We start from the raw sequence: 27,575 nt of genomic DNA on the forward strand, positions 1-27,575 counted from the left end.
GTCACTCTTGAAAATGTTACATCCGTTGGTCACTCTGTTTAATTTAATTTAAACAGTCTTTATTTTGGGTATGTGATAAATAGAAGTGTAGGTTCATTAATGAATTTATTGAACTCGTATAATTAATAATATAATATCATATAATATCATATAATATAATTTTATTTAACTTGTTCAATAAATTCAGTATTGAACCTACACTCATTTAATATCCTCTATTAATTGGATTATAGTGATGTAAAAGTTGGAAGTCATTATAATAATTTGTGGTGTTATACCTATTCCTCGGGCTCATAAGATAAAGGTAGTGTCCCTTTGATAAACAAACGCCATTTACAGTCACGTGACAGAATGTCAGACCACAATCCAATGAAAATCGCTAAATTTTGTGGTGTTATTTATATCTGGGTAATTTACAAAGTTTTTCTATTTATATCAAATTGGGTGTTTCACTCTAAAGGAAACGGAACACAGACAGAGATGGATATTGCTAAAATAGCAAAGAATCTGGTGAAATCAGTTGACAAAGGCGAGGTAAATGTTAAATTTACTATTAACTATTTTAGCTCATATATGATTTGTTATCAGTTGTAAATTATTTCACCGGTCATTTACATTACCCTAAATGTAAACTTAAAGTTACGTAACCGCACAATATTTAGTACATCACTCATCGGCGCATGATAGAATCTACGGTTATAGTCATATATTCAGTACATGATTTAGATTATGCAATGTTTTACCCATGTCTCTGCTTTGCAGTTTTGAAGTTTTCCTGGTTCAACCAAAGTTCAGAATAGAACTTTAGGGCCTATTAACAACACAGGTTATCGGCGTGGGACCAAGCCCTACCCCTAAGGTACCACCCCCAGGACCCACTATACTACCCAAATATACTTCAATACATTCAAAATACATGTCAATACAAAATCAAACAATTCTATCAAAAAATATAATACTGATACTATAAACTATGGTACCTTAGGGGTAGGGCTTGGTCCCACGCCGATAACCTGTGATTAACAAGAAATGTTGACAATATCAAATTAATGCACAAATCTCATGGTTTTCTTATGTCCGTACAGTGAGTATAGTCAATGCACAGATCTGACGGTTGTTGTAGATATACAGTATGTGGACAGTACAATATTGCACTGATATTATAGTTTTGTTGAGAATTTCTGATAGTTTCAATTTAATTCACAAACCTATTTTAAATATCAAATTTCTGACAGTTTTGTTGTGCATTCCGACAGTATCAAAGGCTTGGTTGTACATGTATATTTTGACACAATCAATGCACATACCTCATGGTTTTGTTGTATATTCTGACAGACAGGATCAATGCACATACCTCATGGTTTTGTTGTATATTCTGACAGACAGGATCAATGCACAGACCTCATGGTTTTGTTGTTTATTCTGACAGATAGGATCAATGCACATACCTCATGGTTTTGTTGTTTATTCTGACAGATAGGATCAATGCACATACCTCATGGTTTTGTTGTATATTCTGACAGACAGGATCAATGCACATACCTCATGGTTTTGTTGTTTATTCTGACAGACAGGATCAATGCACATACCTCATGGTTTTGTTGTATATTCTGACAGACAGGATCAATGCACATACATACCTCATGGTTTTGTTGTGTATTCTGACAGACAGTATCAATGCATGCACAGACCTCATGGTTTTGTTGTATATTCTGACAGACAGGACCAATGCACAGACCTCATGGATTTGTTGTATAATCTGACAGACAGTATCAATGCACATACATGTACCTCATGGTTTTGTTGTAAAGTCTGACAGATAGTATCAATGCACATACCTCATGGTTTTGTTGTATAATCTGACAGACAGTATCAATGCATATACCTCATGGTTTTGTTGTATAGTCTGACAGACAGTATCAATGCACATACATGTACCTCATGGTTTTGTTGTGTATTCTGACAGACAGTATCAATGCACAGACCTCATGGTTTTGTTGTATAGTCTAAAAGGATCAATGCACAGACCTCATGGTTTTGTTGTATATTTTGACAGACAGGATCAATGCACATACCTCATGGTTTTGTTGTATATTCTGACATACAGGATCAATGCACATACCTCATGGTTTTGTTGTATATTCTGACACACAGGATCAATGCACATACCTCATGGTTTTGTTGTATATTATGACAGACAGGATCAATGCACATACCTCATGGTTTTGTTGCATATTCTGACAGACAGGATCAATGCACATACCTCATGGTTTTGTTGTATATTTTGACAGACAGTATCAATGCACATACCTCATGGTTTCGTTGTTTATTCAAACAGACAGTATCAATGCACATTCCTCATGGTTTTGTTGCATATTCTGACAGACAGGATCAATGCACATACTTCATGGTTTTGTTGTATATTCAGTCAGACAGGATCAATGCACATATCTCATGGTTTTGTTGTTTATTCAAACAGACAGTATCAATGCACATACCTCATGGTTTTGTTGTGTATTCTGACAGACAGGATCAATGCACATACCTCATGGTTTTGCTGTATATTCTGACAGACAGGATCAATGCACATACCTCATGTTTTTATTGTGTATTCTGACAGACAGGATCAATACGCATACCACATGGTTTTGTTGTATATACTGGCAGTCAGGAATAATGCACAGATATTTTGTTTTAATTAGTTAAGATATGTTGACAGCACTAAAACTTTTCGGACTCCAAGCTTGACAAATTGAAATTAATTTATTCAAATTTAAGACACAAGAAAATACTGATTTAACTAATGAAAGAGTCATTGACAAACCAGATTAAAGCAACTCAAACATGGTACAAACACATGATATTTAAAGAAAGAAAATGTATTATAGCTAATTTCACCACTTTAAATTGTTTTTCTAACTACCATGTTTATAACTTTGTGGACAGTTAATCTATCAAGGTAAGTAATGTTACAATATTTATACACATAACAAGGCATGACTGTACATTCTAGAACTTTTTTTAAAAAAAATTTATGAAAATAAGCACAACAAATGCTGCTACAAGACCCTACTGAAATGTCTGATATAAGTTCATCTAGTGAATAACTATACCCCAAACTTTGCTGGAACTAAAGTCTAACCATCATCAGTGCATTCTGATAATACTCTACACTGTTAGCTGAATATCTTAAGATTTTCATCTTGATATTGGCAATACCAATTATGGACAGTTCCAAATATTGAAGCTTGAAGCGAAATATTAGAAAATAGAAATAGAGTAAGTTAAGGGTTAAGTATAAGGGTTAAGTATAAAGCAACAATGAGACAGGTTTTTATATTTGTTTTTCAGAATGTTACAATAGAATCATTCTGGCAGAATGGACCGTGTGTTATCACATTCCTGCGACGGTTTGGATGACCTTTCTGTCGGCTTGGCGCTAAGCGTCTGAGCGAGCTGAAACCTCGGCTGGATGAAAACAATGTACGTCTTGTTGGCATCGGCCTTGAGGAAGTAGGCGTTGATGAATTTGTAAAAGGGGAGTACTTTAAAGGAGGTATGTACGTAAGGTTTTATTTCATTGTTTTTGTAAATGAAAGTGTATTTTTTGCTTGTCTAGTTTTAATTCTGTTTTTTATCCAGGGTGTCTGTTTGACCCTTGAAATGACTCTTTGACCCTTCAATTTTCTAAAAGGTCTGATTTGACCCTCAGGATTTTAACTGGAGGGTCAAATTTTGTTAAAATCATGGGGATTTGGCCTTGTAGTTGGTAAAACTTAGTCAATATGACACTCAGGATTTCATGGCTACTGAACACCCTGTTATCAGAGAATTAGAGAAGAACATGTATACATTTATACAAGTAGATTTCATTATTCAGACAGTTATTTAATCATCTATACTGACTGTTTTAGTGTTTATAATTATCTGTAGTACTACACTGAAAAACGTTTGTAACACAACACATTTGAGCCGCGTCATGACAAAAACAACATAATGGGTTTGCGACCAGCATGGATCCAGACCAGCCTGCGCATCCGCGCAGTCTGATCAGGATCCATGCTATTCGCTTACAAACTCTATAACAAGTAGAGAAACTGATAGTGAACAGCATGGATCCTGATCAGACTGCGTGGATGGGCAGGCTGGTCTGGATCCATGCTGGTCGCAAACCCTTTATGTTGGTTTTGTCGTGAGGCGGCTCATGTCTTGTTTTTCATAAATATGGTGTTTACTGTTTGTGTAAGATACCATTCTGAAATTTTACCAAAGGAACTTGAACCAGGTGCACAAGTGGTCCATGCTGATCTGCAGTTCTGTGGCCTTGGCCTTGAGTATCCATTGCCTCTTTACCTTGATCTTGTAATCTGTCTTATGTGAGTTTCAAAGCAGTTTGTTTTCGCGGGGAAACTCTACCAGACTATCCTCATTGCCCAATCCATAATGCTGCAATTCTTTATCTGTTTCTTCCCTCTCTTTGTTATAGTCAGACCGTCCTCATTGGGGGTTTAAGGGTGTTGCGGGTCTTCAGGGGTTGTCACATTGTGCAGCACTTCTTTGATTTTTCGTCATGGTGGCATGATTCTGACTGTTCAAATTCACAAAACAGCTGAATTCACAATGGAATTTCCAGCATTTTGTTGTTTGACCATAAAAATAACATGCCAGCAAGATGCTGTCATTATTCACACTTTAGTCACACGCTCAACTTACTCGTCTAATGTTGACAAATCATTTATCTTGCGCCAGTAGCACATTGGCACAGGCTTATGGTTTTCAGGGGTATCCTACTTGGTCACAGTTATACTATTCCTGTGTGTTAGACACACGCTAGTCATGCATTTTTTAGAAGTTCATCACATGCTGGATGTGTCATCCTTATTTCAGAACGCTCAAAAATCCAATTCTTGAAATGTTCAGAGAACAGTGTCTAGAATATCATGTTGTGTCAGTCCCATAATACCTTAAATAATATTCTAACACTATCGGAAATTTTTCTATATAAACAAAGAAGGCCCGAAGCGTGCATTATTCTACAACAATGCACTCGCCGTTCTCATTATCTCCCTGTGTATTTTCACATTGAGGGCGCCATTTTGTTTGAAAAATCTGATAAATAAAAACAATTTTTTGTCGAATTTTGTTGTGAAAACTATCTAGAATGAAAGAAAATGGTCTAACTAAGAAAATTAATCCGAACACCAATATCTTTAAATCAGTCGTTAACGCTGTACTGACGTTTAAAGTGTTGTTTACGTGACGTCACAATGTAGCGCCAAACAGCACGTGCAAAACAATCAAATCGAGAACGCTATTTTTATGTCGCAAACGAGTTAAGTTTTATATTTATTTCACTTTTAATAATTTGTATTTCGCTTGAAAAATTATAGAGTGAAATAAAATAAACAAACAAAATTTATAAACGTTTTCAAAATTCGTTATTCTCAAAATGTTTCTACACAGGGTAGATTTAACGACAGTTTTTTTCATACCACTGGAACAGCCTTTAAAGAACGTTTCTATTGGAAACTCTGAGGCGAAAACAAATTTAATCACCAAACATAAAGTCCAACTTTATAATGATAATTATATTTTTTCTTGACGTGTTAGAATGGAAATAGATATTAATTCTTCGTGCATTATTGTATAATAATGCACGTTTTTCGTTCAAATGCTTTGTAATTAATCACTCAGGCCTATCGGCCTTCGTGATTATATTACTACGCATTTGAACACAAACCGTGCATTATTCTACAACAATGCACTCAGAATTGATATCTATTTCCTAAACGTTGATTGTATTTAGTATCATTCAAAACAACAAACCACGAACAAATTTTGTACATGGATGTTGTAACACATGTTTACATACTAGCAGATGATAAATTGTTCTGGAACAAAATATTATTATTCATCATATAAATGTTCATCCTAAATCAGCTAAGGCTTTATCAAAAATTTTTTCAAGTATATTGTTAAAACCAACATTTTCAGTGCGTTTGCGACCAGCATGGATCCTGATCAGACTGCGCAGATGCGCAGGCTGGTCTGGACTATGCTGGTCGCAAACGCACTATTTTGGTTTTGTCCTGACGCGGCTCATATATTACTTCATTTCAAAAATAAATTCAGTCATTATTCACTCATGCAACAAAGAATGATGCATCCATAAATTCGTTTTGAGACAATCATTTTGGCCAACAGGCACTGTCATGTGGCCCAAAATTCATTTTGAGATACAGTCACCTCCTATTACAGGGTTAGTCCAATTAACTGTACTGTGTGACAAGATATTGTGCTATTTTGTGTCTGGGTAGAAACAAGATTCTGACCCAGAATGAAAATATCTCAGAATCTAGCTTTGGCACGTCAATATATTTTGACTAATTTAATTATGACAGTCATGATTGCTGTTACATGTATAATATAATGTAAAAGTATGTCAGTCAAATAACATTGTTTTAATTTTTAATCCTTTTTTTTACAGTCGTGTTTAAAAAATTTATAATTTTTTTTTGATTAATTGACTGGACTATAAAATTTACAGGCAAATCGTAAATATCTTGCATCAGATGAGTGTTTTGAGGCCAGGACATCCGCGCCAGTCATAATGTCAGAATAATATATATAATCTATAGTGTTGGGGATTTTATTATCAAGCCAATTACATAGAGTAGTCATAATATGAAAATGAAACATTTTAATTGTTTATAAAACAAGCATGGACAATATGAATGGTATCTTTCAATGTCATGTCCAGCATGATAGTAATGACCTTGTCACCTGTTTTATAATCTAATATTCTCTATGTTGTTGGTCATCACGTAAGGGTAACCGTAAAGACCTACTTAAGATAAAATTAATGATATCATAGTCCAAACTAACAAGCAAGTTCAAATGATACATGATACATATTTCAGCTTAATATAAGCCTGGTCATTGGGTCATAGAGGATGGGGGGAGATAGTATCTGAGCATTTTATGTTAAAGTTTTTTATATAGAATAATTTTTGTGCATCGTTATAGTGATGTGAAAGTTTATGATTTTTATCATTTTACTGCTTATAACTGTTCATGTAACTGAATATGAACACAAATACTCAGTTCATGAAATAGTCATAAAATAAAATTTTGGCAATAAATTGAAAACTATGGTTAAGTTGATATGGTATACTATAACTATATATACATGTACATGTATATTGTATATTGTATAGGTTACACATAGTTTATATTGACATATTTTACCATTAGTTTATCTCCATATTTACAGTATATATTTTATACAGAAATAAGAGAATTTAACAGCTCTTAACACATATCATCTATGAAGCTAACAAAAAAATATTTGAATTTAACCCTTAATACCCTTCTGAAATTGAAAGTGTTCACCACCAGGATAGAACCAGTCGAGCCAGCACATCCGTGCAGCCTGACCGAGTGCTATTCTGTTTTCTGACTAACCAAATATTGACTACCAAGCAAACACATAAATATTTTAATTTAGCCATTACCCTACTGAAATCAAAAAATGTTTACCTCCAGGATAGAACCAGTCTAGCCCACACATCCGTGCAGTCTGACCTGACCGGGCAGTCTACTGTTTGCTTACTAACTTTTAACTACAAACTTGATATCCCTCAAAACTGATTATAGACTCAATATCCCCCAAAACTAATTATGATCTTGGTTTAAAACAAGGGTAACACTATATGCCCCACTATTTTATGGCAGGGAACATAAAAAAAGAAAGCTGGACAAGTCCATTTGATTAAGACTTATAAAAATGATAATTTAAATATTTACAATCTTTATTTATGACTGTTTTGTCAATGCTGTGGGCGGAATGGCACAAGCCATCTTTATATCATTGTTCTGTCTATGCTGTTGGTTTTAAGACTTGGCATGAGAGTTATAGTTTTTTCTTTTATGTGTGGAAGCAATCCAGCTGACCAATGGCAGCCCTCAACTCAGGTCCTCCCTTATAATTGTCAGAATAAATGAGCTGCGTCATGACAAAACCAACATAATGGGTCTGCGACCAGCATGTATCCAGACCAGCCTGCGCATCCGTGCAGTCTGATCAGGATCCATGCTGTTCGCTTACCAACCTTTTTACAAGTAGAGAAACTGATAGCAAACAGCATGGATCCTGATCAGACTGTGAGGATGCGAAGGCTGGTCTGGATCCATGCTGGTTGCAAACGCACTATGTTGGTTATGTCGTGACGCGGCTCAAATGTCAGAAAGAGTGACCATAGGGGAAATCTGGAAAGTCTCCATCATCACAGTATATAAATCAGTCTACTTACTGTACTAGCATGAAAGATACAAGTTAAAATATATAGGCCCCCAAGAAGGGTACAATGATTGAAAGAAAAATGTACTTGTACTCGCAAGACAGGATTCATAGTAAATTGTATATGCTTGCAAGTGATCGCTTATATTATCATGACACTGTGATCATATGATCTTTTAAGTGCATGTGAATTTATTGTTGTAAAAAAAGCTGTAAAATTACACAGTTTATTCACTGGGTGGGGCGTCCATGGCCGAGTGGTTAAGGTCGTTGACTTCAAACCACTTGCCCCCCACCGCTGTGGGTTCGATTCCCAACAGGGACTTTGGATTCTTTCATGTGAGAAAGCTATCCAGCTAGCTTACAGAACGTCGGTGGTTCTACTCAGGTGCCCGTTTGTGCTTGAAATAATGAACGGAAGGGCACCTGAGGTCTTCCTCCACCAGTAAAGCTGGAACGTCGCGATATCAGTAAGGTAAAGTGTATATTACTATTATTCACACATCTCTCTTGGCTGTTGGATCAGAGCTACAATTAAATGGTGTAGAACTTAAAGGATCATATACTTGCTGTGGGTACAGACCGGACTATCTAGCTCAAGAATAACTGTTTACTTGTCTTACATTGGGGATTTAAAAATAGCACCCTTGTGAACAGTAGATAATCCTGTCTGGTATGCAAGAAAAGACCATCACTGGAAGTACAGGAATTTACTTACTGGAATGGTTTATTATCTTTCATGATATAAATGATCAGATGAGGGACAGACAAGATCAGACTTGTGATTTAAGTTTAATTTTATGTTACTATATTTTTCAGAATTATATATTGATACAAAGAAAGAAGCATATAAGGCACTCGGCTTTAGAAGGTAAAAATTTTCTTCGCCATTTAAAAAAATAGGAGTCCCATTGTTCATTCTTATACTTAAACAAGTTTGATTTTTTTAACATCTTATTTAAAAAAGATGATACAAGATACTAGTAAATAATTCTAATATATAAATTAATAAGGGTGTCTGTGGCCAAATGGTTAAGGTCCTTGACTTTATACCACTTGCATCTCACTGCTGTAGGTTCTACCCGCGCCAGCGTCTTTGAATTCTTTCATGTGAGAAAGCTATCCAGCTAGGTTACATAACATTGGTATTTCTACTCAGGTGCCCATTTGTGCCTGAAATATTGTACAAAATAGGCACCTGAGGTGTTCCTCTACCAGTAAAAGCTGGAACGTCATCATATGACCTATACTGTGTTGTTGCAATGTAAAACCCAGCCTAAGAGAAAAAAACAAATGAAATCTCTTGTAATATAAGTTTTTGGACATACACTATAGTATTATGATATGATAGTATAGATATAATTGTTAATGCTTGTTTCTACCTTTCTACTTGTTGTTATGTATTTTATCCATGTTAAATCATGTAACAAAAACAGAATAGTTTTTTTTTAATAAAGATGGATTACTGTTGTTGTATACTAAAAGAAGTAAGTAAGAGTTGTCTCTCTTTTACTGATTTATATTCCTTTATATGCACTCAAGGTAATCATTTTAAACAAATAACTAATTATGATATAGCTTCATGGCAAGACATTGTCAGCAATAAACATATAAGGTTTTACTTCTAATGGACTGCTAAAAGGTCACTAAATTGAGTTAGAGTGAGAATATAAACCCAGTTCAGTTATAGTTCCTAGTTTAGTCCGTCATCAGTCCTATACTGCTGAATTTCAGATCACCTGTTTAGTTTTACCACTTTTCCATCCCATTACACTTGAGAGTAAATGTTGCGCCTTGATAGCATGTATGTACTTGCGATGCTTTACACTAAATTTTTGGCTTTGATAGCATTATGTACTTGTGAAATGTTAGGCCTTGAAAGCCTTATGTACTTTGACCCGATATTTTTTGTCTGTGATGCCTTCTTTTAAATTGTCTGTCTGGTGTATGTTGCCTAGCACTCAGCACAGTTCTTGTTTATACATGCTCTTTGTCTTGTCTGAAGCAGAACGCAAAAGTACAGTAGGTTAGAACCAACATGGATAAATTATAGATAGTAGAAGTGTATTCCTTAAAATAGCTTTCTTTTTGGCATATTTATTTGAGTTATTGTCTTCTGTGAATTTATATACTAAATTTTATTGTCTAGAGCATAGTACCTAAAAAAACATAAAACTTTAATATAACCTGCTGACAGTACTTGCCTGTTAACTGATTTCTTTTTGGAAATCTTTACAATTTTTGCACATTTTCAAGATAAAATTGGTAATTTTCAACAGTTTTGTCAAGTAGGTAATTAAAAGGCCTACATGCGACCTCTATTTTATGCTGGGAGTAAAAGTTCATGTGCCTGACAAATTTAGATGCATCAGCCTTGCATATTTTGTTTTAAGATATTGCGGCAAGAACATTTTATTACATGCCTGTATATAGAATAGAGAAGTTCAGGTTATTTGTCTGACAACTGCATTAGATAAAATCAATCAAAGTTGGTCTACTTGTACCAGGCAGGATTTTCTGTACAATAAAAATTATTTAATGTAAGACCTATTTTAATGGGTTTCCTTTAGATTATTCCAATTGCTGTATTTGAATTTAGTTTCTATAAAGTTTGTGCATTTCTGCAAGTTAGTACAACATGTCACTTTTTTGTTGCATTTCTGTTGTGTAAGGTTTAAATATTAAGATATTACTCTCTGTTGTGGTGATATAAAAATGGTACCTTTTTCATTAACAGTGTTGTATATGTGGTACCCCTTCCATACAATGTTAGTATATGTGGAACCTTTTCTGTTACAGTGTTAGTATATGTGGTACCTTTTCCATACAGTGTTAGTATATATGGTACCATTTCCATTACAGTATAAGTATATGTGGTACCTTTTCCATTACAGTATAAGTATATGTGGTACCATTTCCATTACAGTATAAGTATATCACTATATGTGGTACCTTTTCCATACAGCGTTAGTATAAGTGGTACAATTTCTGTTACAGTGTTAGTATATGTGATTCCTTTTCTGTTACAGTGTTAGAATATGTGGTACCATTTCTGTTACAGTGTTAGCATATGTGATTCCTTTTCTGTTACAGTGTTAGAATATGTGGTACCATTTCTGTTACAGTGTTAGAATATGTGGTACCTTTTCTATTACAGTGTTAGTATATGTGGTACCATTTCTGTTACATTGTTAGTATATGTGGTACCATTTCTGTAACAGTGTTAGTGTATGTGGTACCATTTCTGTAACAGTGTTAGTATATGTGGTACCATTTCTGTTACATTGTTAGTATATGTGGTACCTTTTCTGTTACAGTGTTAGTATATGTGGTACCATTACTGTTACAGTGTTAGTATATGTGGTACCATTACTGTTACAGTGTTGTATTTGTGGTACCTTTTCTGTTACAGTGTTAGTATATGTGGTACCTTTTCTGTTACAGTGTTAGTATATGTGGTACCATTACTGTTACAGTGTTAGTATATGTGGAACCATTACTGTTACAGTGTTGTATATGTTGTACCTTTTCTGTTACAGTGTTAGTATATTTGGTACCATTTCTGTCACAGTGTTAGTATATGTGGTACCATTTCTGTCACAGTGTTAGTATATGTGGTACCTTTTCTGTTACAGTGTTAGTATATAAGGTACCATTTCTGTTACAGTGTTAGTATATGTGGTACCATTTCTGTTACAGTGTTAGTATATGTGGTACCATTTCTGTTACAGTGTTAGTTTATGTAGTACCAATTTGGTTACAGACTGTTAGTATATGACTGGTACCATTTCCATTATTAAAGTGTTAGTATATATTAAACTACTTCTGTTACAGTGTTGATATACGTGGTACCATTTCTGTTTTGGTGTTAATATAATGTTCCCTAATCCTTTTGTGTCATTTCTTGTAAAAGTAATTGTGTTATGTTTTACTGTTGTTTTGTGTTAGAATTTGTGGTTATTTTTCATTGTGTGAGTTTATGTCATATTTTTTCTTTGCAAGAAGTCATGAATCAGATGGTTTACATGTCAAAGGTCTGTTCAACTAAATAAGGAACTAACAAAAGTCTGCTATTTTTCAGGGCTTATTATGTTTTGCTCATTTCATCACATGTATTTTCTTTCTTTCAGGCTGAATATTTTTAGTGTGTTTCCTTCCATATTTGGGAAAAAGGCAAGGGAATTTAATGAAAGGGTAGGTACATTCTTTGTCACATGTATTTCCTTGTTTTTATTTGTTAAGTGTTATGCATATAGGCTTAAAGCAGTCACTGATGTCAGAATGTTTGCCTGGAGGTACTGAAGTTATAGACAAATAACCTTACTTGTCCCCTCTATAGGGTAGCCAGGGATTAAATTTAAATCTGTATATTTAATTGTGCCTTCTGGTACATTTTTAGGTGCACATTTTAAAACACACCTTATAAGAATTGCCCTGAAATTGTTCACATATGTTGTTGTATACAAAATTTGTTAAGTATACATGAAAGATTAAAATGAGCCGCGTCACGACAAAACCAACATATTGGGTTTGCGACCAGCATGGATCCAGACCAGCCTGCGCATCCGCGCAGTCTGATCAGGATCCATGCTGTTCGCTTACAAACCCTATAACAAGTAGAGAAACTGATAGTGAACAGCATGGATCCTGATCAGTCTGCGCGGATGGGCAGGCTCGTCTGGATCCATGCTGGTCCAAAACCCATTATGTTGGTTTTGTCATAGCGTGGCTCATTTAATCTTTCATTTATTGTATTTCATCCAGGAATATCAGCTGTTTGACCAAGCCACTCATGAAATATAAAAGCACATGGTGTTTACTCATTAAACTTTCTAACTGTGACACAAACATTCATTTAATTTCCATTACTTGAAAGAGAGGCTGCTCATAATGCAATATTTATGAAAACACATTTTATTGTATGTTGATTTTTATTGTTGTTATTTCCCAGGTGAAAAAAGAAAAGATATCTGGAAATATGACTGGTGATGGAATGCAGAATGGTGGAACTTTGATAGTGGGGCAAGGTATACTGTAGTGGTTTATATATTTCTTTGAGCCTAATGTGTTGTTTTGTTTTCTGTCACTTGATTGTATTTTGAGGATATTAAAAAATTTATTTGCTCTGAGAAAAGGATAAGTGAAAATAATAATAAAAATCTCACTTTGGGCCTCAGTGGTCAAGTGGTTACAGAGTGACTCAGATGGGGGCCTCAGTGGTCAAGTGGTTACAGAGTGACTCACTGATGGGGGCCTCAGTGGTCAAGTGGTTACAGAGTGACTCAGATGGGGGCCACAGTGGTCAAGTGGTTACAGAGTGACTCACTGATGGGGGCCTCAGTGGTCAAGTGGTTACAGAATGACTCAAATGGGGGCCTCAGTGGTCAAGTGGTTACAGAGTGACTCAGATGGGGGCCTCAGTGGTCAAGTGGTTACAGAGTGACTCAGATGGGGGCCTCAGTGGTCAAGTGGTTACAGAGTGACTCAGATGGGGGCCTCAGTGGTCAAGTGGTTACAGAATGACTCAAATGGGGGCCTCAGTGGTCAAGTGGTTACAGAGTGACTCAGATGGGGGCCTCAGTGGTCAAGTGGTTACAGAATGACTCAAATGGGGGCCTCAGTGGTCAAGTGGTGACAGAATGACTCAGATGACCAGTTGGGACATGATATGAATGCTAAAGGGGGCCTCACTTGGTCTTTTCAACTTCAACCCAGTTCAACTGTTGAAATCAAATGTCATTTGCTGAAGTTACAGAATGACTAATCTCAGGCTCAAAGGGATAAAACTTAGATGGCTTCAATAAGTGCTTAACAAATCTCAAAAGCCTCGTGTTCAAGTGTTACATGAATGATCAAATAGGAGATTCCAGTGGTCAACATGTTTACAAAAGACTAAAGGAAGTTAAGTTTAAAAGACTCAGTGGTTCAAGTGGTGGTACAGAAATGACTTCAAAGGTCTCTGTGTGTCATATTCCGTTAATGACTCTAATGTTCGTTTTCTTTATGGCTCAAAAGGGAACTAGAGAGAACAATGGAAAAATGACCAAATGGGTCTGGTCGTGGTTTCAGAACTTCCAACATCAGTCCTCCGTAGTGTCAATTGGTGAAGGCAATCCTCTTAAACGAATGACTCTTGCCTTATTCAAGGGTGAAGACAACTTAAATGTGTCAGTGGTCAGTAAGGAGGACAATTTTGGCCCCGATGGTCAAAGTTTGCAGAATTAATGGGGCCTTTGTTCAGTTGGTTGACAAATATATCCTCAGTGGAAGTTTTGGATGAACTCATGCTCTCTGTTAAATACCAGGATGGCAGTATTTTGCTCAAACCTCAGTGGATGACAAAACCCTTAATGGTAGTGGTCAGTTAAAGGAAGGGCAGTTTTGTTGGCGACCAATACTTTACGAAAATTAAAGGGCCCTTTGTCGATTTTTAGTTTTCAACTTGTAGCACATGTAGTCCAAAAAATATTTGACCTAGAGTCATAAGATTGACAGAACAGTGGCTTGTGGGGGCATCCGTGTCCTATGGACACATTTCTAGTCTCAATCTAATATTCTAGTATGTGATCATTGTTAGGTCAGTGTTGAAAGATAAGCTGACATGAAGGTCTAAGATTTAAACAGAAACAAACAGCTGTTTATAAAGGTCAAGGTTACCTGAATACCCTGAAACATTAATCTAGCATTAAGGTCAAGGTCATTCAAAATTTGTAGTCAGGATTAAGGTCAATTAAATAATTTTCTTAAAATATGAATTCAAAGGTCATTTGTAACATTAAATGAGTACAAATTTATGAGGGTCACAATGATATCAAAGGTTTACAGTGTCAGATACTGACCTACAAGTCAGGTATGTAACTATATCAACTCACAGTTTTATTCTTAATACAAAGTTGAAAATGTCAATTTACGGAGAAATTTTTGTAGATTTGATATATAATGCTAAATATGTAAAATATACCAGCCTTTGATATTTTTCCAAAAGTCTTTATTTAATTATATAAAACATTAGATATTTTTGACATGATTATTAAATAAAACAGGCTTTTTACTCAAATTTTGAATTTTTCAATTGATTTGAAATGGAATATTTAAATGAATTAAAAGCTTCTTTAATAGCTTTTTGCTCAGTTTTATTTTTATATTACAAGCAAAGGTTTTGGTCTTATAAATTATTCCACCAATTTGTTTTCTCTAATTGAATGACTTACCTTTGCTGCAGCTTATATAACATATTCTCAATTTAACCATAAGGCATGTGATTGTAGCACATTTTACAGCTGATACAGATTCAAATTGTAGGAAATATTTTGATGTTTTGGGCTTTTTTTTCTGGAAAAAATTATCTTGACCATCACCCTTTAAAACTCATGATGGATTATCAAACTGATGTTAAATTCCTAACAAACAATAACCAAACTAATACTAGTATTCATTGATATCAAAATGAGAGAATGTCTCAATTTCAGAACATGTTGGATTTTTTTTGTTATTTTTGAAACAATGACCTTGAAAATTAATGACCTTTTAATTTCTCAGCTTGCACCACACATAATAAGAAAAAGCCAAGTGAAAACAATTGTTTAATAACATTAGAAACTTTTAGTTATCATATAAATTCATGAAGAAGGTGGAATTTTAAAGTTTTTTGGTTAATTTTTAAACAATGACCTTGAAATGATCTTGACCTTGACTTTTTAAACATCATGAAAGACCATTAAATTAATGTTCAGGTCCAAACAAAAAATAACAAAACCAATATTTATTGATATCAAAATGACAATATGCCTCAATTTGGACTTTATAAAATCTGGAAAAATATTATTTTGGCAGCCATCTTGGACGCCATCTTGGATTTCTCAGCTCGCACCACACATAGAAAAATTATGCCGGCAGTTTCAAATACTACAGACCTTGATGAACATTTTGGTGTATAACATGTTTTGTACCACTGCAACCTTAACTGAGCTACTTTTGAGCACATTGTCTCTACTATGATGGTTCCATGCATGACATCATTTTACATTACACATACCAAATTACAACAATATTATATCATATATCACATTGCATGTATCATTTTACATAAAATCTACAAAATTGCAACAATATATTATTTCATATATCACATTACATTTATTATATTACATTACATCTACCAGATCACAACAATAATATATCATATATCACATTACATTTATTATATTACATTACATCTACCAGATCACAACAATAATATATCATATATCACATTACATTTATTATATTACATTACATCTACCAGATTACAACATGTTTCACATCATATTAACTTTACATAATATATTAGATCACATTATATGTAGGGGCGTCCGTGGCCGAGTGGTTGAGGTCGTTGACTTCAAACCATTTGCCCCTCACCGCTGTGGGTTCGAATCCCTACAGGGACTTTGAATTCTTTCATGTGAGGAAGCTATCCAGCTAGCTTAGGGAACGATGGTGGTTCTACTCAGGTGCCTGTTCGTGTCTGAAATAATGCACGGAAGGGCACCTGTGGTCTTCCTCCACCAGTAAAGCTGGAACGTCGTGATATGACCTATACTGTGTCGATGTGACGTAAAATCCAAAACAAACAAACAAAAACATTACATGTATTGCACTATTACATTTGCTACATCATACCATGTTAATATCATATCACTTTTCATATATCATATTGTATATATCATACCATATTAGATATATAATAACTCAATTCATATATCATATTGCATATATCATATGACATAACATATATCACATTTCATATATCAAGTAATACAACATTACATATATCATACCACATTACATATATCATATTGTAAAACACATTACATCATATCTTATTAAACATATTACATTTTATATATCACATGACATCATATCAAATTACATTACACTCTATCATATCAATGATATCTCCTCATATCATTGTATATTTCTGTCTGAAGATTAGGAAATCTTCCCTTACAGTATTTTACTAGGAATTAACTGGTATTATACTGGGCATTATTGGAGAAAATTTCATGGAATAATCCTAAAGGCAAAACTGCAAATTCCTTGTTATGCTCCCCGAAAAATTTCGGGGGAGCATATAGTCGTCGGGTTGTCCGTCCTTCAGTCCGTCCGTCCGTACGTCCCAATTCGTGTCCGGCATTGAGACGACATGTCGTGCGCAACATTTGGGTCGCTACCTTGAAGGTCAAGGTCACAGCATGACCTTGCATCAAAATCGTGTCCGGCCCATAACTTCGTAATTTGAAGTCAGATTTTAAAATTATTTTACAGAAATGATCACAATATTGAGATGACGTGTCGCACGCAACCTTTGGGTTGCTACTTTGAAGGTCAAGGTCACAGCATGACCTTGCAGCAAAATTGCGTTCGGCCCATAACTTCATTATTTGAAGTCAGATTTTAAAAATATTTTACAGAAATGATCACAATATTGAGATGACGTGTCATGCGCAACATTTGTGGTCGCTATCTTGAAGGTCAAGGTCACAGCATGACCTTGCAGCAAAATGGCGTTCGGCCAGTAACTTCAATCCTTGAAGTCGGATTTAACAATTATTTCACAGGGATGATCACCATATTTAGGGCGCTACCTTGAAGGTCAAGGTCACAGCATGACCTTGCAGCAAAATCGTGGCTAGCCCATAACTTCCTTATTTGAAGTCTGATTTTACAACTATTTCACAGAAATGATCAACATATTGAAACAATGTGTCGTACACAACATTTGGGTTGTTTTTACACTTTGAACTTTGTCTGTGAAATAACTCTGACACTACATGAGGTATACCTTCCTGTGTCCAAAACCTATTGGGGGAGCATCACCTGGTTCAACCAGCTCTTGTTACTAACTGGTAGTAAAATTGGAATAACCTTGTTACTGAGAATCATTTTGAATGAGTGGCCAATGGTGAGAATCATTTTGAATGAGTGGCCAATGGTGAGAATCATTTTGAATGAGTGGCCAATGGTGAGAATCATTTTGAATGAGTGGCCAATGGTGAGAATCATTTTGAATGAGTGGCCAATGGTGAGAATCATTTTGAATGAGTGGCCAATGGTGAGAATCATTTTGAATGACTGGTCAATGGTGAGAATCATTTTGAATGACTGGCCAATGGTGGGAAATTTTGAATGAGTTACCGTTGGTGAAAATCATTTTGAATTAGTGGCCAATGGTGAGAATCATTTTGAATGAGTGGCCAATGATGGGAAATTTTGAATGAGTGGCCTAAGGTGAGAATCATTTTGAATGAGTGGTCAATGGTGAGAATCATTTTGAATGACTGGTCAATGGTAAGAATCATTTTGAATGACTGGCCAATGGTGGGAAATTTTGAATGAGTTACCGTTGGTGAAAATCATTTTGAATTAGTGGCCAATGGTGAGAATCATTTTGAATGAGTGACCGTTGGTGAGAATCATTTGGAATGAGTGGCCAATTGTGAGAATCATTTTGAATGACTGGCAAATGGTGAGAATCTTATGAATGACTGGCAAATGGTGAGAATCATTTTGAATGAGTGGTCAAAGGTGAGAATCATTTTGAGTATTTTTGGATATGTTTGTAATATCTATGATGTTTCAGAACAGACAGTTTCTTTTTCAACGGCTTGTATAGTTTACATACTGAAAAAAGGTTATTAGGTACAAATAAAGGGCATTTCAATTAAATTATATCCACCCCCCCTCCACCAACTTCACCTTCACACATAGGCACACACCAGTCCATATCCATAAAATTCTCTTTAGGTCTTTTTTTTTCTAATTAATTTTAAATATGTTTGAATTTTCTTTCTCCCACAAATTTGTTTTATATTTTATTTTCAATTTATTCATTTACAGCTCTCTTAACTATAGTATACAGATCCATGTCAAAATATATCATATAAAAAATTGTATCTATTTTATATTTAAACTGTTAACAGATGAGTTCTAACATTGTTGCATTCTTTTAGGGATGTTACTAGTTTTATAAATACATTTAGGTGGGTTTTCTTATTAATTTTAAATATATTTGAATTTTCTTTCTCCCACAAATTTGTTTAATATTTTATTTTGAATTTATTTCATCTACATTCTCTTAAATCTAGTGTACAGATTCATGTCAAAATATATCTTAGAAAAAATTGTATCTATTTAATACAAATGTATTTAAAATGTTAACAAATGAGTTCTAACACTGACGCATCTAATCAGGGATGGTACTAGGTTTAAAACATAGCAAGTAGTTAGAGGTTATCATGTACGGTAATGATTAAACAATACCAGTGTTAATTAAAGCAGTGTTTAGAATTTCTTAATTGTTAATTTAAAAGGGACTGCATTAGGATTTTTTTACATAACAGTCTTGTATTATGACAGTATAAAATGGCAATGCAGACAGTCCTATTTATTTGAGTAATGTTTTTCTCAAAGTATGGTTTTAATCAGCTAATTTTATATAAATATATTATTAACATTTAGTCAGTTTCTAGTGTACAGTTAACATTCTCTTGCTTCATAGTATGATAATGTTTCGAAGAAGTTCGGTTTTATGTCACACCAACACAGGTAGTAGAGGTCAGAATTGCAACTATCCAGCTTTACTAGTGGAGGGAGACATCAGGTGCCCCTCGATGCATTATTTCAGGTACCTGAGTAAAACCATTGACATGCCCTAACCTACTGTTAGCTGGATAGCTTCCTGACATGAAAGAATCAAAACTCCCCTGACTGGAACCCACAAAGGTGAGGGGTTTAAGTAACAATAACCTTAACCACTCAGCCTTGAATGCCCCTAGTACTATAATCTTTTATATTTTTTATACTAGCTTACTTGTATAGTACTTCTCAAGTTTGTTATCTGTGATCCAAGTTATAACAGGTGGTGTCATCATTGATGTTTAAATATTCAGGTAGCTTATAGACTGACTCCAAGGATTTCCTGTACTCTGTTTGAGTTTGAATAGACCTGTACAAAATTTTCAAATCAATCAGTTGATGTTACTAGGGTCATCCAGTGATGAATATGAAAAAGTTATTGAATAACCCGTTCAATTTTCCAGTTTAATTTAAATTTGAGGTTTAAGTGAATCAATCCTTCAATGTAAAACATTTTAATCCTGTTTGTGAAAAAATCCTTTTTCACAGTCATTTAGGATGCCTATAAATTTCTGTGTTTGTGATATAATAGTCATGTCCTTTAAAGGATTTCTATTATGTCTCTTCACACTACCTGATATAATACAAGTGGTGGCATGGCTGAGTGGTTAACGCGTTGAACTAGTAATCTAATGATTGCTAGCCGCATGGGTTCAAACCCCCTCAGGGGCAAGTCGTTGTTTCCTTGAGATAACTTCCTACACAATGGAACTAAAATAAATTCTGTATAAACTAAAGGATCACTAGAGGTTGTTTGACACAGGTAAAGCTGGAAAGTCACCGTTTGACCTTACTTTGTTGGTGTGATTTTAAATCCACCACAACAAACAAACAAACAATGTCTCTTCATAAATCATATTATCACACAAACCGCGGCACAGGACTGTAATAAAGACATTTAATAAAAAACGATATTACACTTGTGTAATAACACTTTGATGTGACGTCATTTGCGCTATATAATATTTAGTGTCATAAAGAATGCAAGAAAACTTTGAGGTATTGTAAGAGTCATAGACAAAGTTATTTCTCAATACCTCAAAGTTTTCATGCATTCTTTATGACACAACATCTTGATATTTTTACATTTTTGTGATAATTCTTTACTGGTTCTACCTACATATTAGGTTTAAGTTGGTCATGATTATTTTGTTAAAGTAGATACAAGTGGGAGTTAGAACTTACCTGAATCCCCCCCCATGATCCTATTTCATAATAAATAAAAAAAATCCATTTTATGAATATTATTTGATGCTATTACAACAGAACTATTACAATTTTTTTTACAAATTTTAAAGTTGCCCCAAGAGGACTTGAATTAATTCCCAACACTTCAAAAGTTATGTTAACAATATTTAAATGGAGCTATTTACATACAAGTATAATTATGAAGCTATTAATACAGAACTGGTTCTTTTTTGTAATCATTTCCTCATTTCTCTTTAGTTTGTTTTATATTTTAGAAAGATAGATTCGAAAAACGTATATACATATACTACAGGCCTTTACCAGAATTTGTATTACTTTGGTATTTCAGGTGGTAAACTCTTGCTAAGTTTCCGTCAGGAGAATGCACCTGACCATGTTGAGAACGAAGATGTTTTAAAAGCCCTCGGTTTACCGGTTGATACCGGTTCCGGTGGAGAGACAGGTGAGGGAACCGGAGATGGAGCCACTGGTGGGGCAGGAGGTAGTGACGAGAAACCGCCAAATGTTGTGTGTGAGGAGGATGTGTGTAGAAAAGTTTAAACTTATGTTAACTTTGTAACAATTGTGTAGAGATGTATGATATAAAGATACACGTATGTATGTGTCAGATGTATAGTTATATACGTGAGATATTTGAAGATATATATGAGATATATTATGTCTAATATATTATGATTTTTGGTAATATTGTTTTAAGCGGCCTACAGCTTTTATGTTTTTGTTGGACAAACAATTTTGTGCTGTTAAAAAGTAATTAAGATATTTCAGTAATATGACCTGGGAAAAGAGTATCATACCTGATAAGCCTTTTTCAAAACAGAGCCCAAATAGCTATTTATAGCATGCAGTGACATTTATTTCTAAAAATAGAAAGTTGGGAAAATAATTATCCACTTTACGAATTTACATATAGACAGCAGACCGGTAGATTAGAGGTATCGAGGGGTTGCCATATTGTTTATGTTTTTTAGTGATGACAATTTTCATTTTATGCCTTAATTGTTTTTATTTTGACAATTATATTACAAGATTTATCTTAAAATAACATATTCAACTTTTAGAAAAGCTATTAAAGGCCGCTTTAATGCTTTATGTTAATAACACAACATCCTAGAGTTAATAGTTAAAATCCATGTTTTGTTGTTATGAAATTATTTTCTTTTGAGAAATGGATGGTCAGTTATTATTAAGGGCATTGAAATGTTTAGGTGCTTTATTTAACAGTAATTTATTACCATATAAATATGATATATTGAACTATCACTGTGTTTAGCCATTAACCTAATGTGATGTTAAATTTCTCAATTTAGATTATAATTATATTACCACACAATGACTAAACCCACCTTCCTGCAAGACACACTGAGCCAACAGTTTACCAACATTTCTGTAAGGTCCTCTATGATATTTGTATTAAATTTTCATAAAAAATCTAAAACTGTAATATCTGAACTTGTTCTATCTGAACTTGTTCTATTTAGAAGAAATTGTTTCATCAAGTGCACAAATTAAGTGATTCAATCAAGCCATTGGCATTACTGTCATATTAAATATACATGTAGGTCATGGGTTGTATACAGAGTTTTAAGAAATTAATTTTCGAGCAAATGAAGTGATGTGAGAAAATAAGTTTCTTCAAAATTCTGTAATTATATAACTTATAACCGACTAACAGTTAGCTCCGCCCATTCAAATCCAGTGCATTATATTAATAGGCGGTGTCCATTAAATCGGCTCATTTAACACTGATAAATTGCAGGTCGTATAAGAATAGATAAAATAGTATGTTTTTTGTTGGGCTTTCAGTTATTAAGTTGGAGATGAATATATTTGTAATATTTGAAGAAGACTGAGATTTGGTATTATTAATATTTTATTGGTGCTAAAATATGATTGAAGAGGTGGTTTGAACAAAATACACAGAAATAACATGGAAAAAAAAAGAGAAACCATTCAGCCATCTTGTGTACATTAATGTATTCTGAAATTTCTGATGTGTTCCATTAATGTGCAACACGTTAGGACAATTTTTATTGCAGTTGTTGAAGTCATTGGGTTAAATTTCTTAATAATCGGTTAAATGGAAAATCTTCAGTATCTATGTCAGCATCGTGTAAATATTCAAATCACTTTATTATCAGGCACCTAGAAAATAACGACAGTGTACATTAAAAATGTTTAATTATGTGTGATATTAACACGTACTTTACTGCGTTTATTACACATGAATTATTCTTCTTCTTATAATTTGAAATTCCAGATGTCCCTCGGTAATTTTGTAAAAGCAAAAGATTTTATAATCTCAACTTATGAGGATGCTCTGGAGGACTAAGGTATCTGTAAAGTTAGAACATTGTCATTCTGATACAAGTTTAAAGTCTTGACGTTTTTTCGTATTATGGGAGGCATTATTTTCTTGAAATAAATGAACAGATTATTTCTAGAACTGCATGGTTATCTGTTCAAAGAAAGGCGATAATGCCAGGCGTATTCCAAAAACATAGAAACAACCTTTACTATTCCAAATATCTTAAATTCACTTGTTGGTCTTTTTATCTGGACAAAACCTTTCATAACTTTTTTTTTTAGCGCACATTTTGAAAATAATTACTGACTGAAATAGTGGACAGTGCAGACCTTGATCAGACGGCACAGATATGTCAGCTAATGTTGGTCTGTACTGGTAGCATGGTGGATATTCTGTTGCTGACAAAAAATGATGTTAAGCTGATTGTTTGTTGGGAAAGGTTAGTGTGTGCAACTAAAGTGCTCCTAATGAAATCATTATAAACTTTGTGAGAGAATTGCGTATGTAGGGAAATTTGATAAGAATGACAATTTGAAAGTCAATGTTTCTATTTTGTACTGTGGGGGATGGGGGAATTATAACTATACGAAAGTCTGGAAAGATTTTATTTTGGATTTTAATGATCAGTTTGAAAAGGTTTAATAAAGTGTTATCATATATTTTCAGAAATATTTTTTTTCTTTAAGTTTCCATCAAAGGGTTAATTCAGAAAATGATGAATGAATGATTTTTATGAAGATAAAGATATAATATAATAATGTCCTTAAGGTATTTTAATCTTCAGACAATTGCTTTATAGTTGTATGGAAATAATGATTGAAATTTTTTTTAACCTATATTTTCCCTAGTCTGTATAAATTTCAAAGAAACACAGTCTGTCAGTGGATGTTTTGTGGTACTTGTTTGATTCGCAAGTTAAGTAGGTCAATAACACAAGTAAATATTGTTAGGAAAACATCCATGTTTCCTGTCCAGTGTTAGGAAAACTGACTAATGTAAGGAAAACTTGCATTAATGAGCCGCGTACACAACAAAATCAACATAATGGGTTTGTGACCAGCATGGATCCAGACCAGTCTGCGCAGTCTGATCAGGATCCATGCTGTTCGCTATCAGTTTTGCTACTTGTAATAGGGTTGGTAAGCGAACAGCATGGATCCTGATCAGACTGTGCGGATGCGCAGGCTGGTCTGGATCCATGCTGGTCGCAAAGCCATTATGTTGGTTTTGTCGTGACGCGGCACAGTTGTGGTTTCTGACCAAACTGATTCTTGATACCCAATAAACTGACAATAAAAAGTTGTGAATTCAAAGCAAGGCAAACTAATTACATAAGACCAGTAGGAAAATGGTTAATACACATATTATATATGAATACTTTTTGTTATGATATTGAGAAAATTAAGAAGTCAATTATCAAAAATGCTTAAATGATAATTAATTATATTATTATGTATTAATCAATTTGTAAGCTGTTAACATTGGTAATCTCTATATCAAAATTGCTAAATAGCTTTTTATTCTTGAATAGAAATTGATAATTTTCATTGTTGATATGATGTAGTAAACATTTAATGAGTGAATTTGTTGAAAGATTTATTCAAGACAACCAGCTGCAGGATGATTGTCAGCCCTCATTCTGATTTAAAGACACATTATGCCTCAGAAATCCATATATTTTCAAGTTCTTTAGAAATGTCAAACATGTGTTTAATAAAGTTTTAAAAATGAATTTAGAGCATATTAGATGTTAAACAACTGAAGAAGTTGCGTTAAGTGAGCAGTAATATGTGGTAAAGCTAGCAAAATGTCAACCTGGTGTAGTATTTTGACTTCTGTACAAAATACTCAATTCTTTATAATTATACCAATTGCTAACAGAACAAAAGAAGTAAAACATAGTTCATCTGTGTGGCAAATGAGTTTTTTGGGTTGTTTTTTTCTGTGTGTGATATTTTCAAACTGTTACAAGATACCAAAAATAAAAAGTTTTTGAGAATTTAAAATTTAGCATTCTGGGATTAATAAGTAACATGCCCTTGTCACTGGTATAGAGCTAGGTTAGCCTATACATCCGTGCAGTCCAACCAGGCTCTATACTGTTGATAGCTCAATATGTTGTACCTTGATATTGAAATCCTTTAAACTCTAAATGGAATAATCCAAACTCAAAGTTACAGAAATTTAGGAGGTAAAATGATTTCAGTATCTCATTTAAAGATGATTGTATGACATGAAGGACCAATTTTATTATGATATTTCCTTGTATATTTGCAATGCTTTTTGTACTTAATATTTAATACTGAAGTAGAAAATTGAATTTTTTATACATATATATGTTTATGATAAACACTTCATGTGTACTCATAAGTTAACAATTTTTTCACCGATTTATGAACTTTGTCTTAGTAAATGTGCATTATGAAATCAGGTTTTGTAACCATTTATGGTAAAACCTGATTGATCTACCATTTATTTTGGTTGCCATTGGAGACAAGTTCATTTTTCAGTTTTAAATTGTTCATCTTAAGTGTTCAAAACAGGTTTTATTACTTATTGAAAATAAAATTTAAAATCATTGTTTGTAGTGTTGAATTTCTATTTTTTTATTGCATCCACCAAAGTAACATTGTGAAATGTTTAACAGCTGTTTTTAGCTTATCTGAGCACAAAGTGCTCAAGGGTGAGCTTTTCTGTGTTCGTAGTGTGTCTTCTTTTTATGATGTTGATTTTGTCATGCGCAACACCTGCATCCCTACCCCCAGGTCAAGGTCACACTTAGAGGTAAAAAAATTAACATAGTCTGTTAAAGGGTATATTTTGTGTCCGGTCTAGAACTTCTTCATAAGTCAAGGGATTTTGAAATAACTTTGCACAAATAGTCACAATAATAAGACAATATGTCAAGTACAATACCTGCACTCCTACCTCCAAGGTCAAGGTCACACTTAGAGGTCAAATGTTAACAGAATCTGTTATATGGTATATTTTGTGTCTGTCCATAACTTCTTCATAGATCAAGGGATTTTGAAAACACTTGGCACAAATAGCAACAATGATAAGATGATATATCATGCATAACACCTGTGTCCCTACCTCCAAGGTCAAGGTCACACTTAGAGATAGTCTGTTATAGGGTATATTTTGTGTCCAGTTCATAACTTTTTCATAGATCAAGGGATTTTTAAATACTATGCATGGGTCCTAACCTCCAAGGTCACACTTAGAGGTCAAAGATTAACATAGTCTGTTATAGGGTATATTTTATGTCCGATCTATAACTTCTTCATAGTTCAAGGGATTTTGAAAATACTTTGCATAAATAGTTACAATAATAAGACGATTATAATGTCATGCACAACACCTGCACCCCTACCTCCAAGGTCAAGGTCACACTTAGAGGTCAAACCTTAACATGATAGATTTTTAAATTCAGTGTTTCATTTTACTTCTTTAATAAATTTATTGTTGCATTTGCAGATCTAGCATTGATCATAATTTTTGGACTGAAAGTCCTGTAGTCCATACCTCAATCTTTTGAAATAGCACAATTTTAAGCTTCATATAAAACTTCCCTGAGGCGGAGGACGTTGGTAACTCTGTTACAAATTCTTGTTTTTAAAACAATTCTCTAAATCTACAAGAACTAAAGCTTAGTTTCCATAGCAACCAGAGACTTATTGCAGACTGTAAAGTTTCATAGCAACTAGTGACTTCCATCGGAAATATTTACTTGCCATAGCAACAAGTGAATTTACCATTGAATTTCATAGCAGGCACTGACTTCCAAGGAAACCATTTGTTTTGTATAGCAACCACTGAATTCTTATGTAACTATTGTATTCCTTAGCGATAGCAAACAGTAATGTTTTTACATGTGCCCTTTTTCAGATACAAATATGAAATTTGTAATATCAGTTTAAGATAAGATTTTATATCTGCTTTCTTTTAAAGTTTTAAATATTACTTGTTCCTTGTCATGGAGAGTATTTATAGTCAGGTGAGCAATATTAGTTTGGTGAGCGATATTCGTTTTATTCATAAAGGTTATTTTTGTGAGAGCATTTTTGTCAAGCCCAATTT

General features: G+C 34.0%; 1 protein-coding gene across 1 annotated transcript; it reads left to right on the forward strand.

Annotated features, from left to right (window-relative positions):
• Positions 1 to 480: 480 nt before the first annotated feature.
• Positions 481 to 26,074, forward strand: LOC132745329 (prostamide/prostaglandin F synthase-like). Its single transcript, XM_060734221.1, has 6 exons — positions 481 to 534; positions 3,421 to 3,556; positions 9,119 to 9,170; positions 12,430 to 12,493; positions 13,251 to 13,326; positions 21,513 to 26,074. The coding sequence occupies exons 1-6, from the start codon at positions 481 to 483 to the stop codon at positions 21,722 to 21,724; spliced, it is 594 nt and encodes a 197-aa protein (XP_060590204.1). The 3' UTR covers positions 21,725 to 26,074.
• The last annotated feature ends 1,501 nt before the right edge of the window (positions 26,075 to 27,575 follow it).

The sequence above is a fragment of the Ruditapes philippinarum genome, unplaced genomic scaffold (assembly GCF_026571515.1).
Source record: "Ruditapes philippinarum isolate M1 unplaced genomic scaffold, ASM2657151v2 ctg1227_1_1_1_1, whole genome shotgun sequence".
In the NCBI taxonomy this organism is placed as follows: Eukaryota; Metazoa; Mollusca; class Bivalvia; order Venerida; family Veneridae; genus Ruditapes; species Ruditapes philippinarum.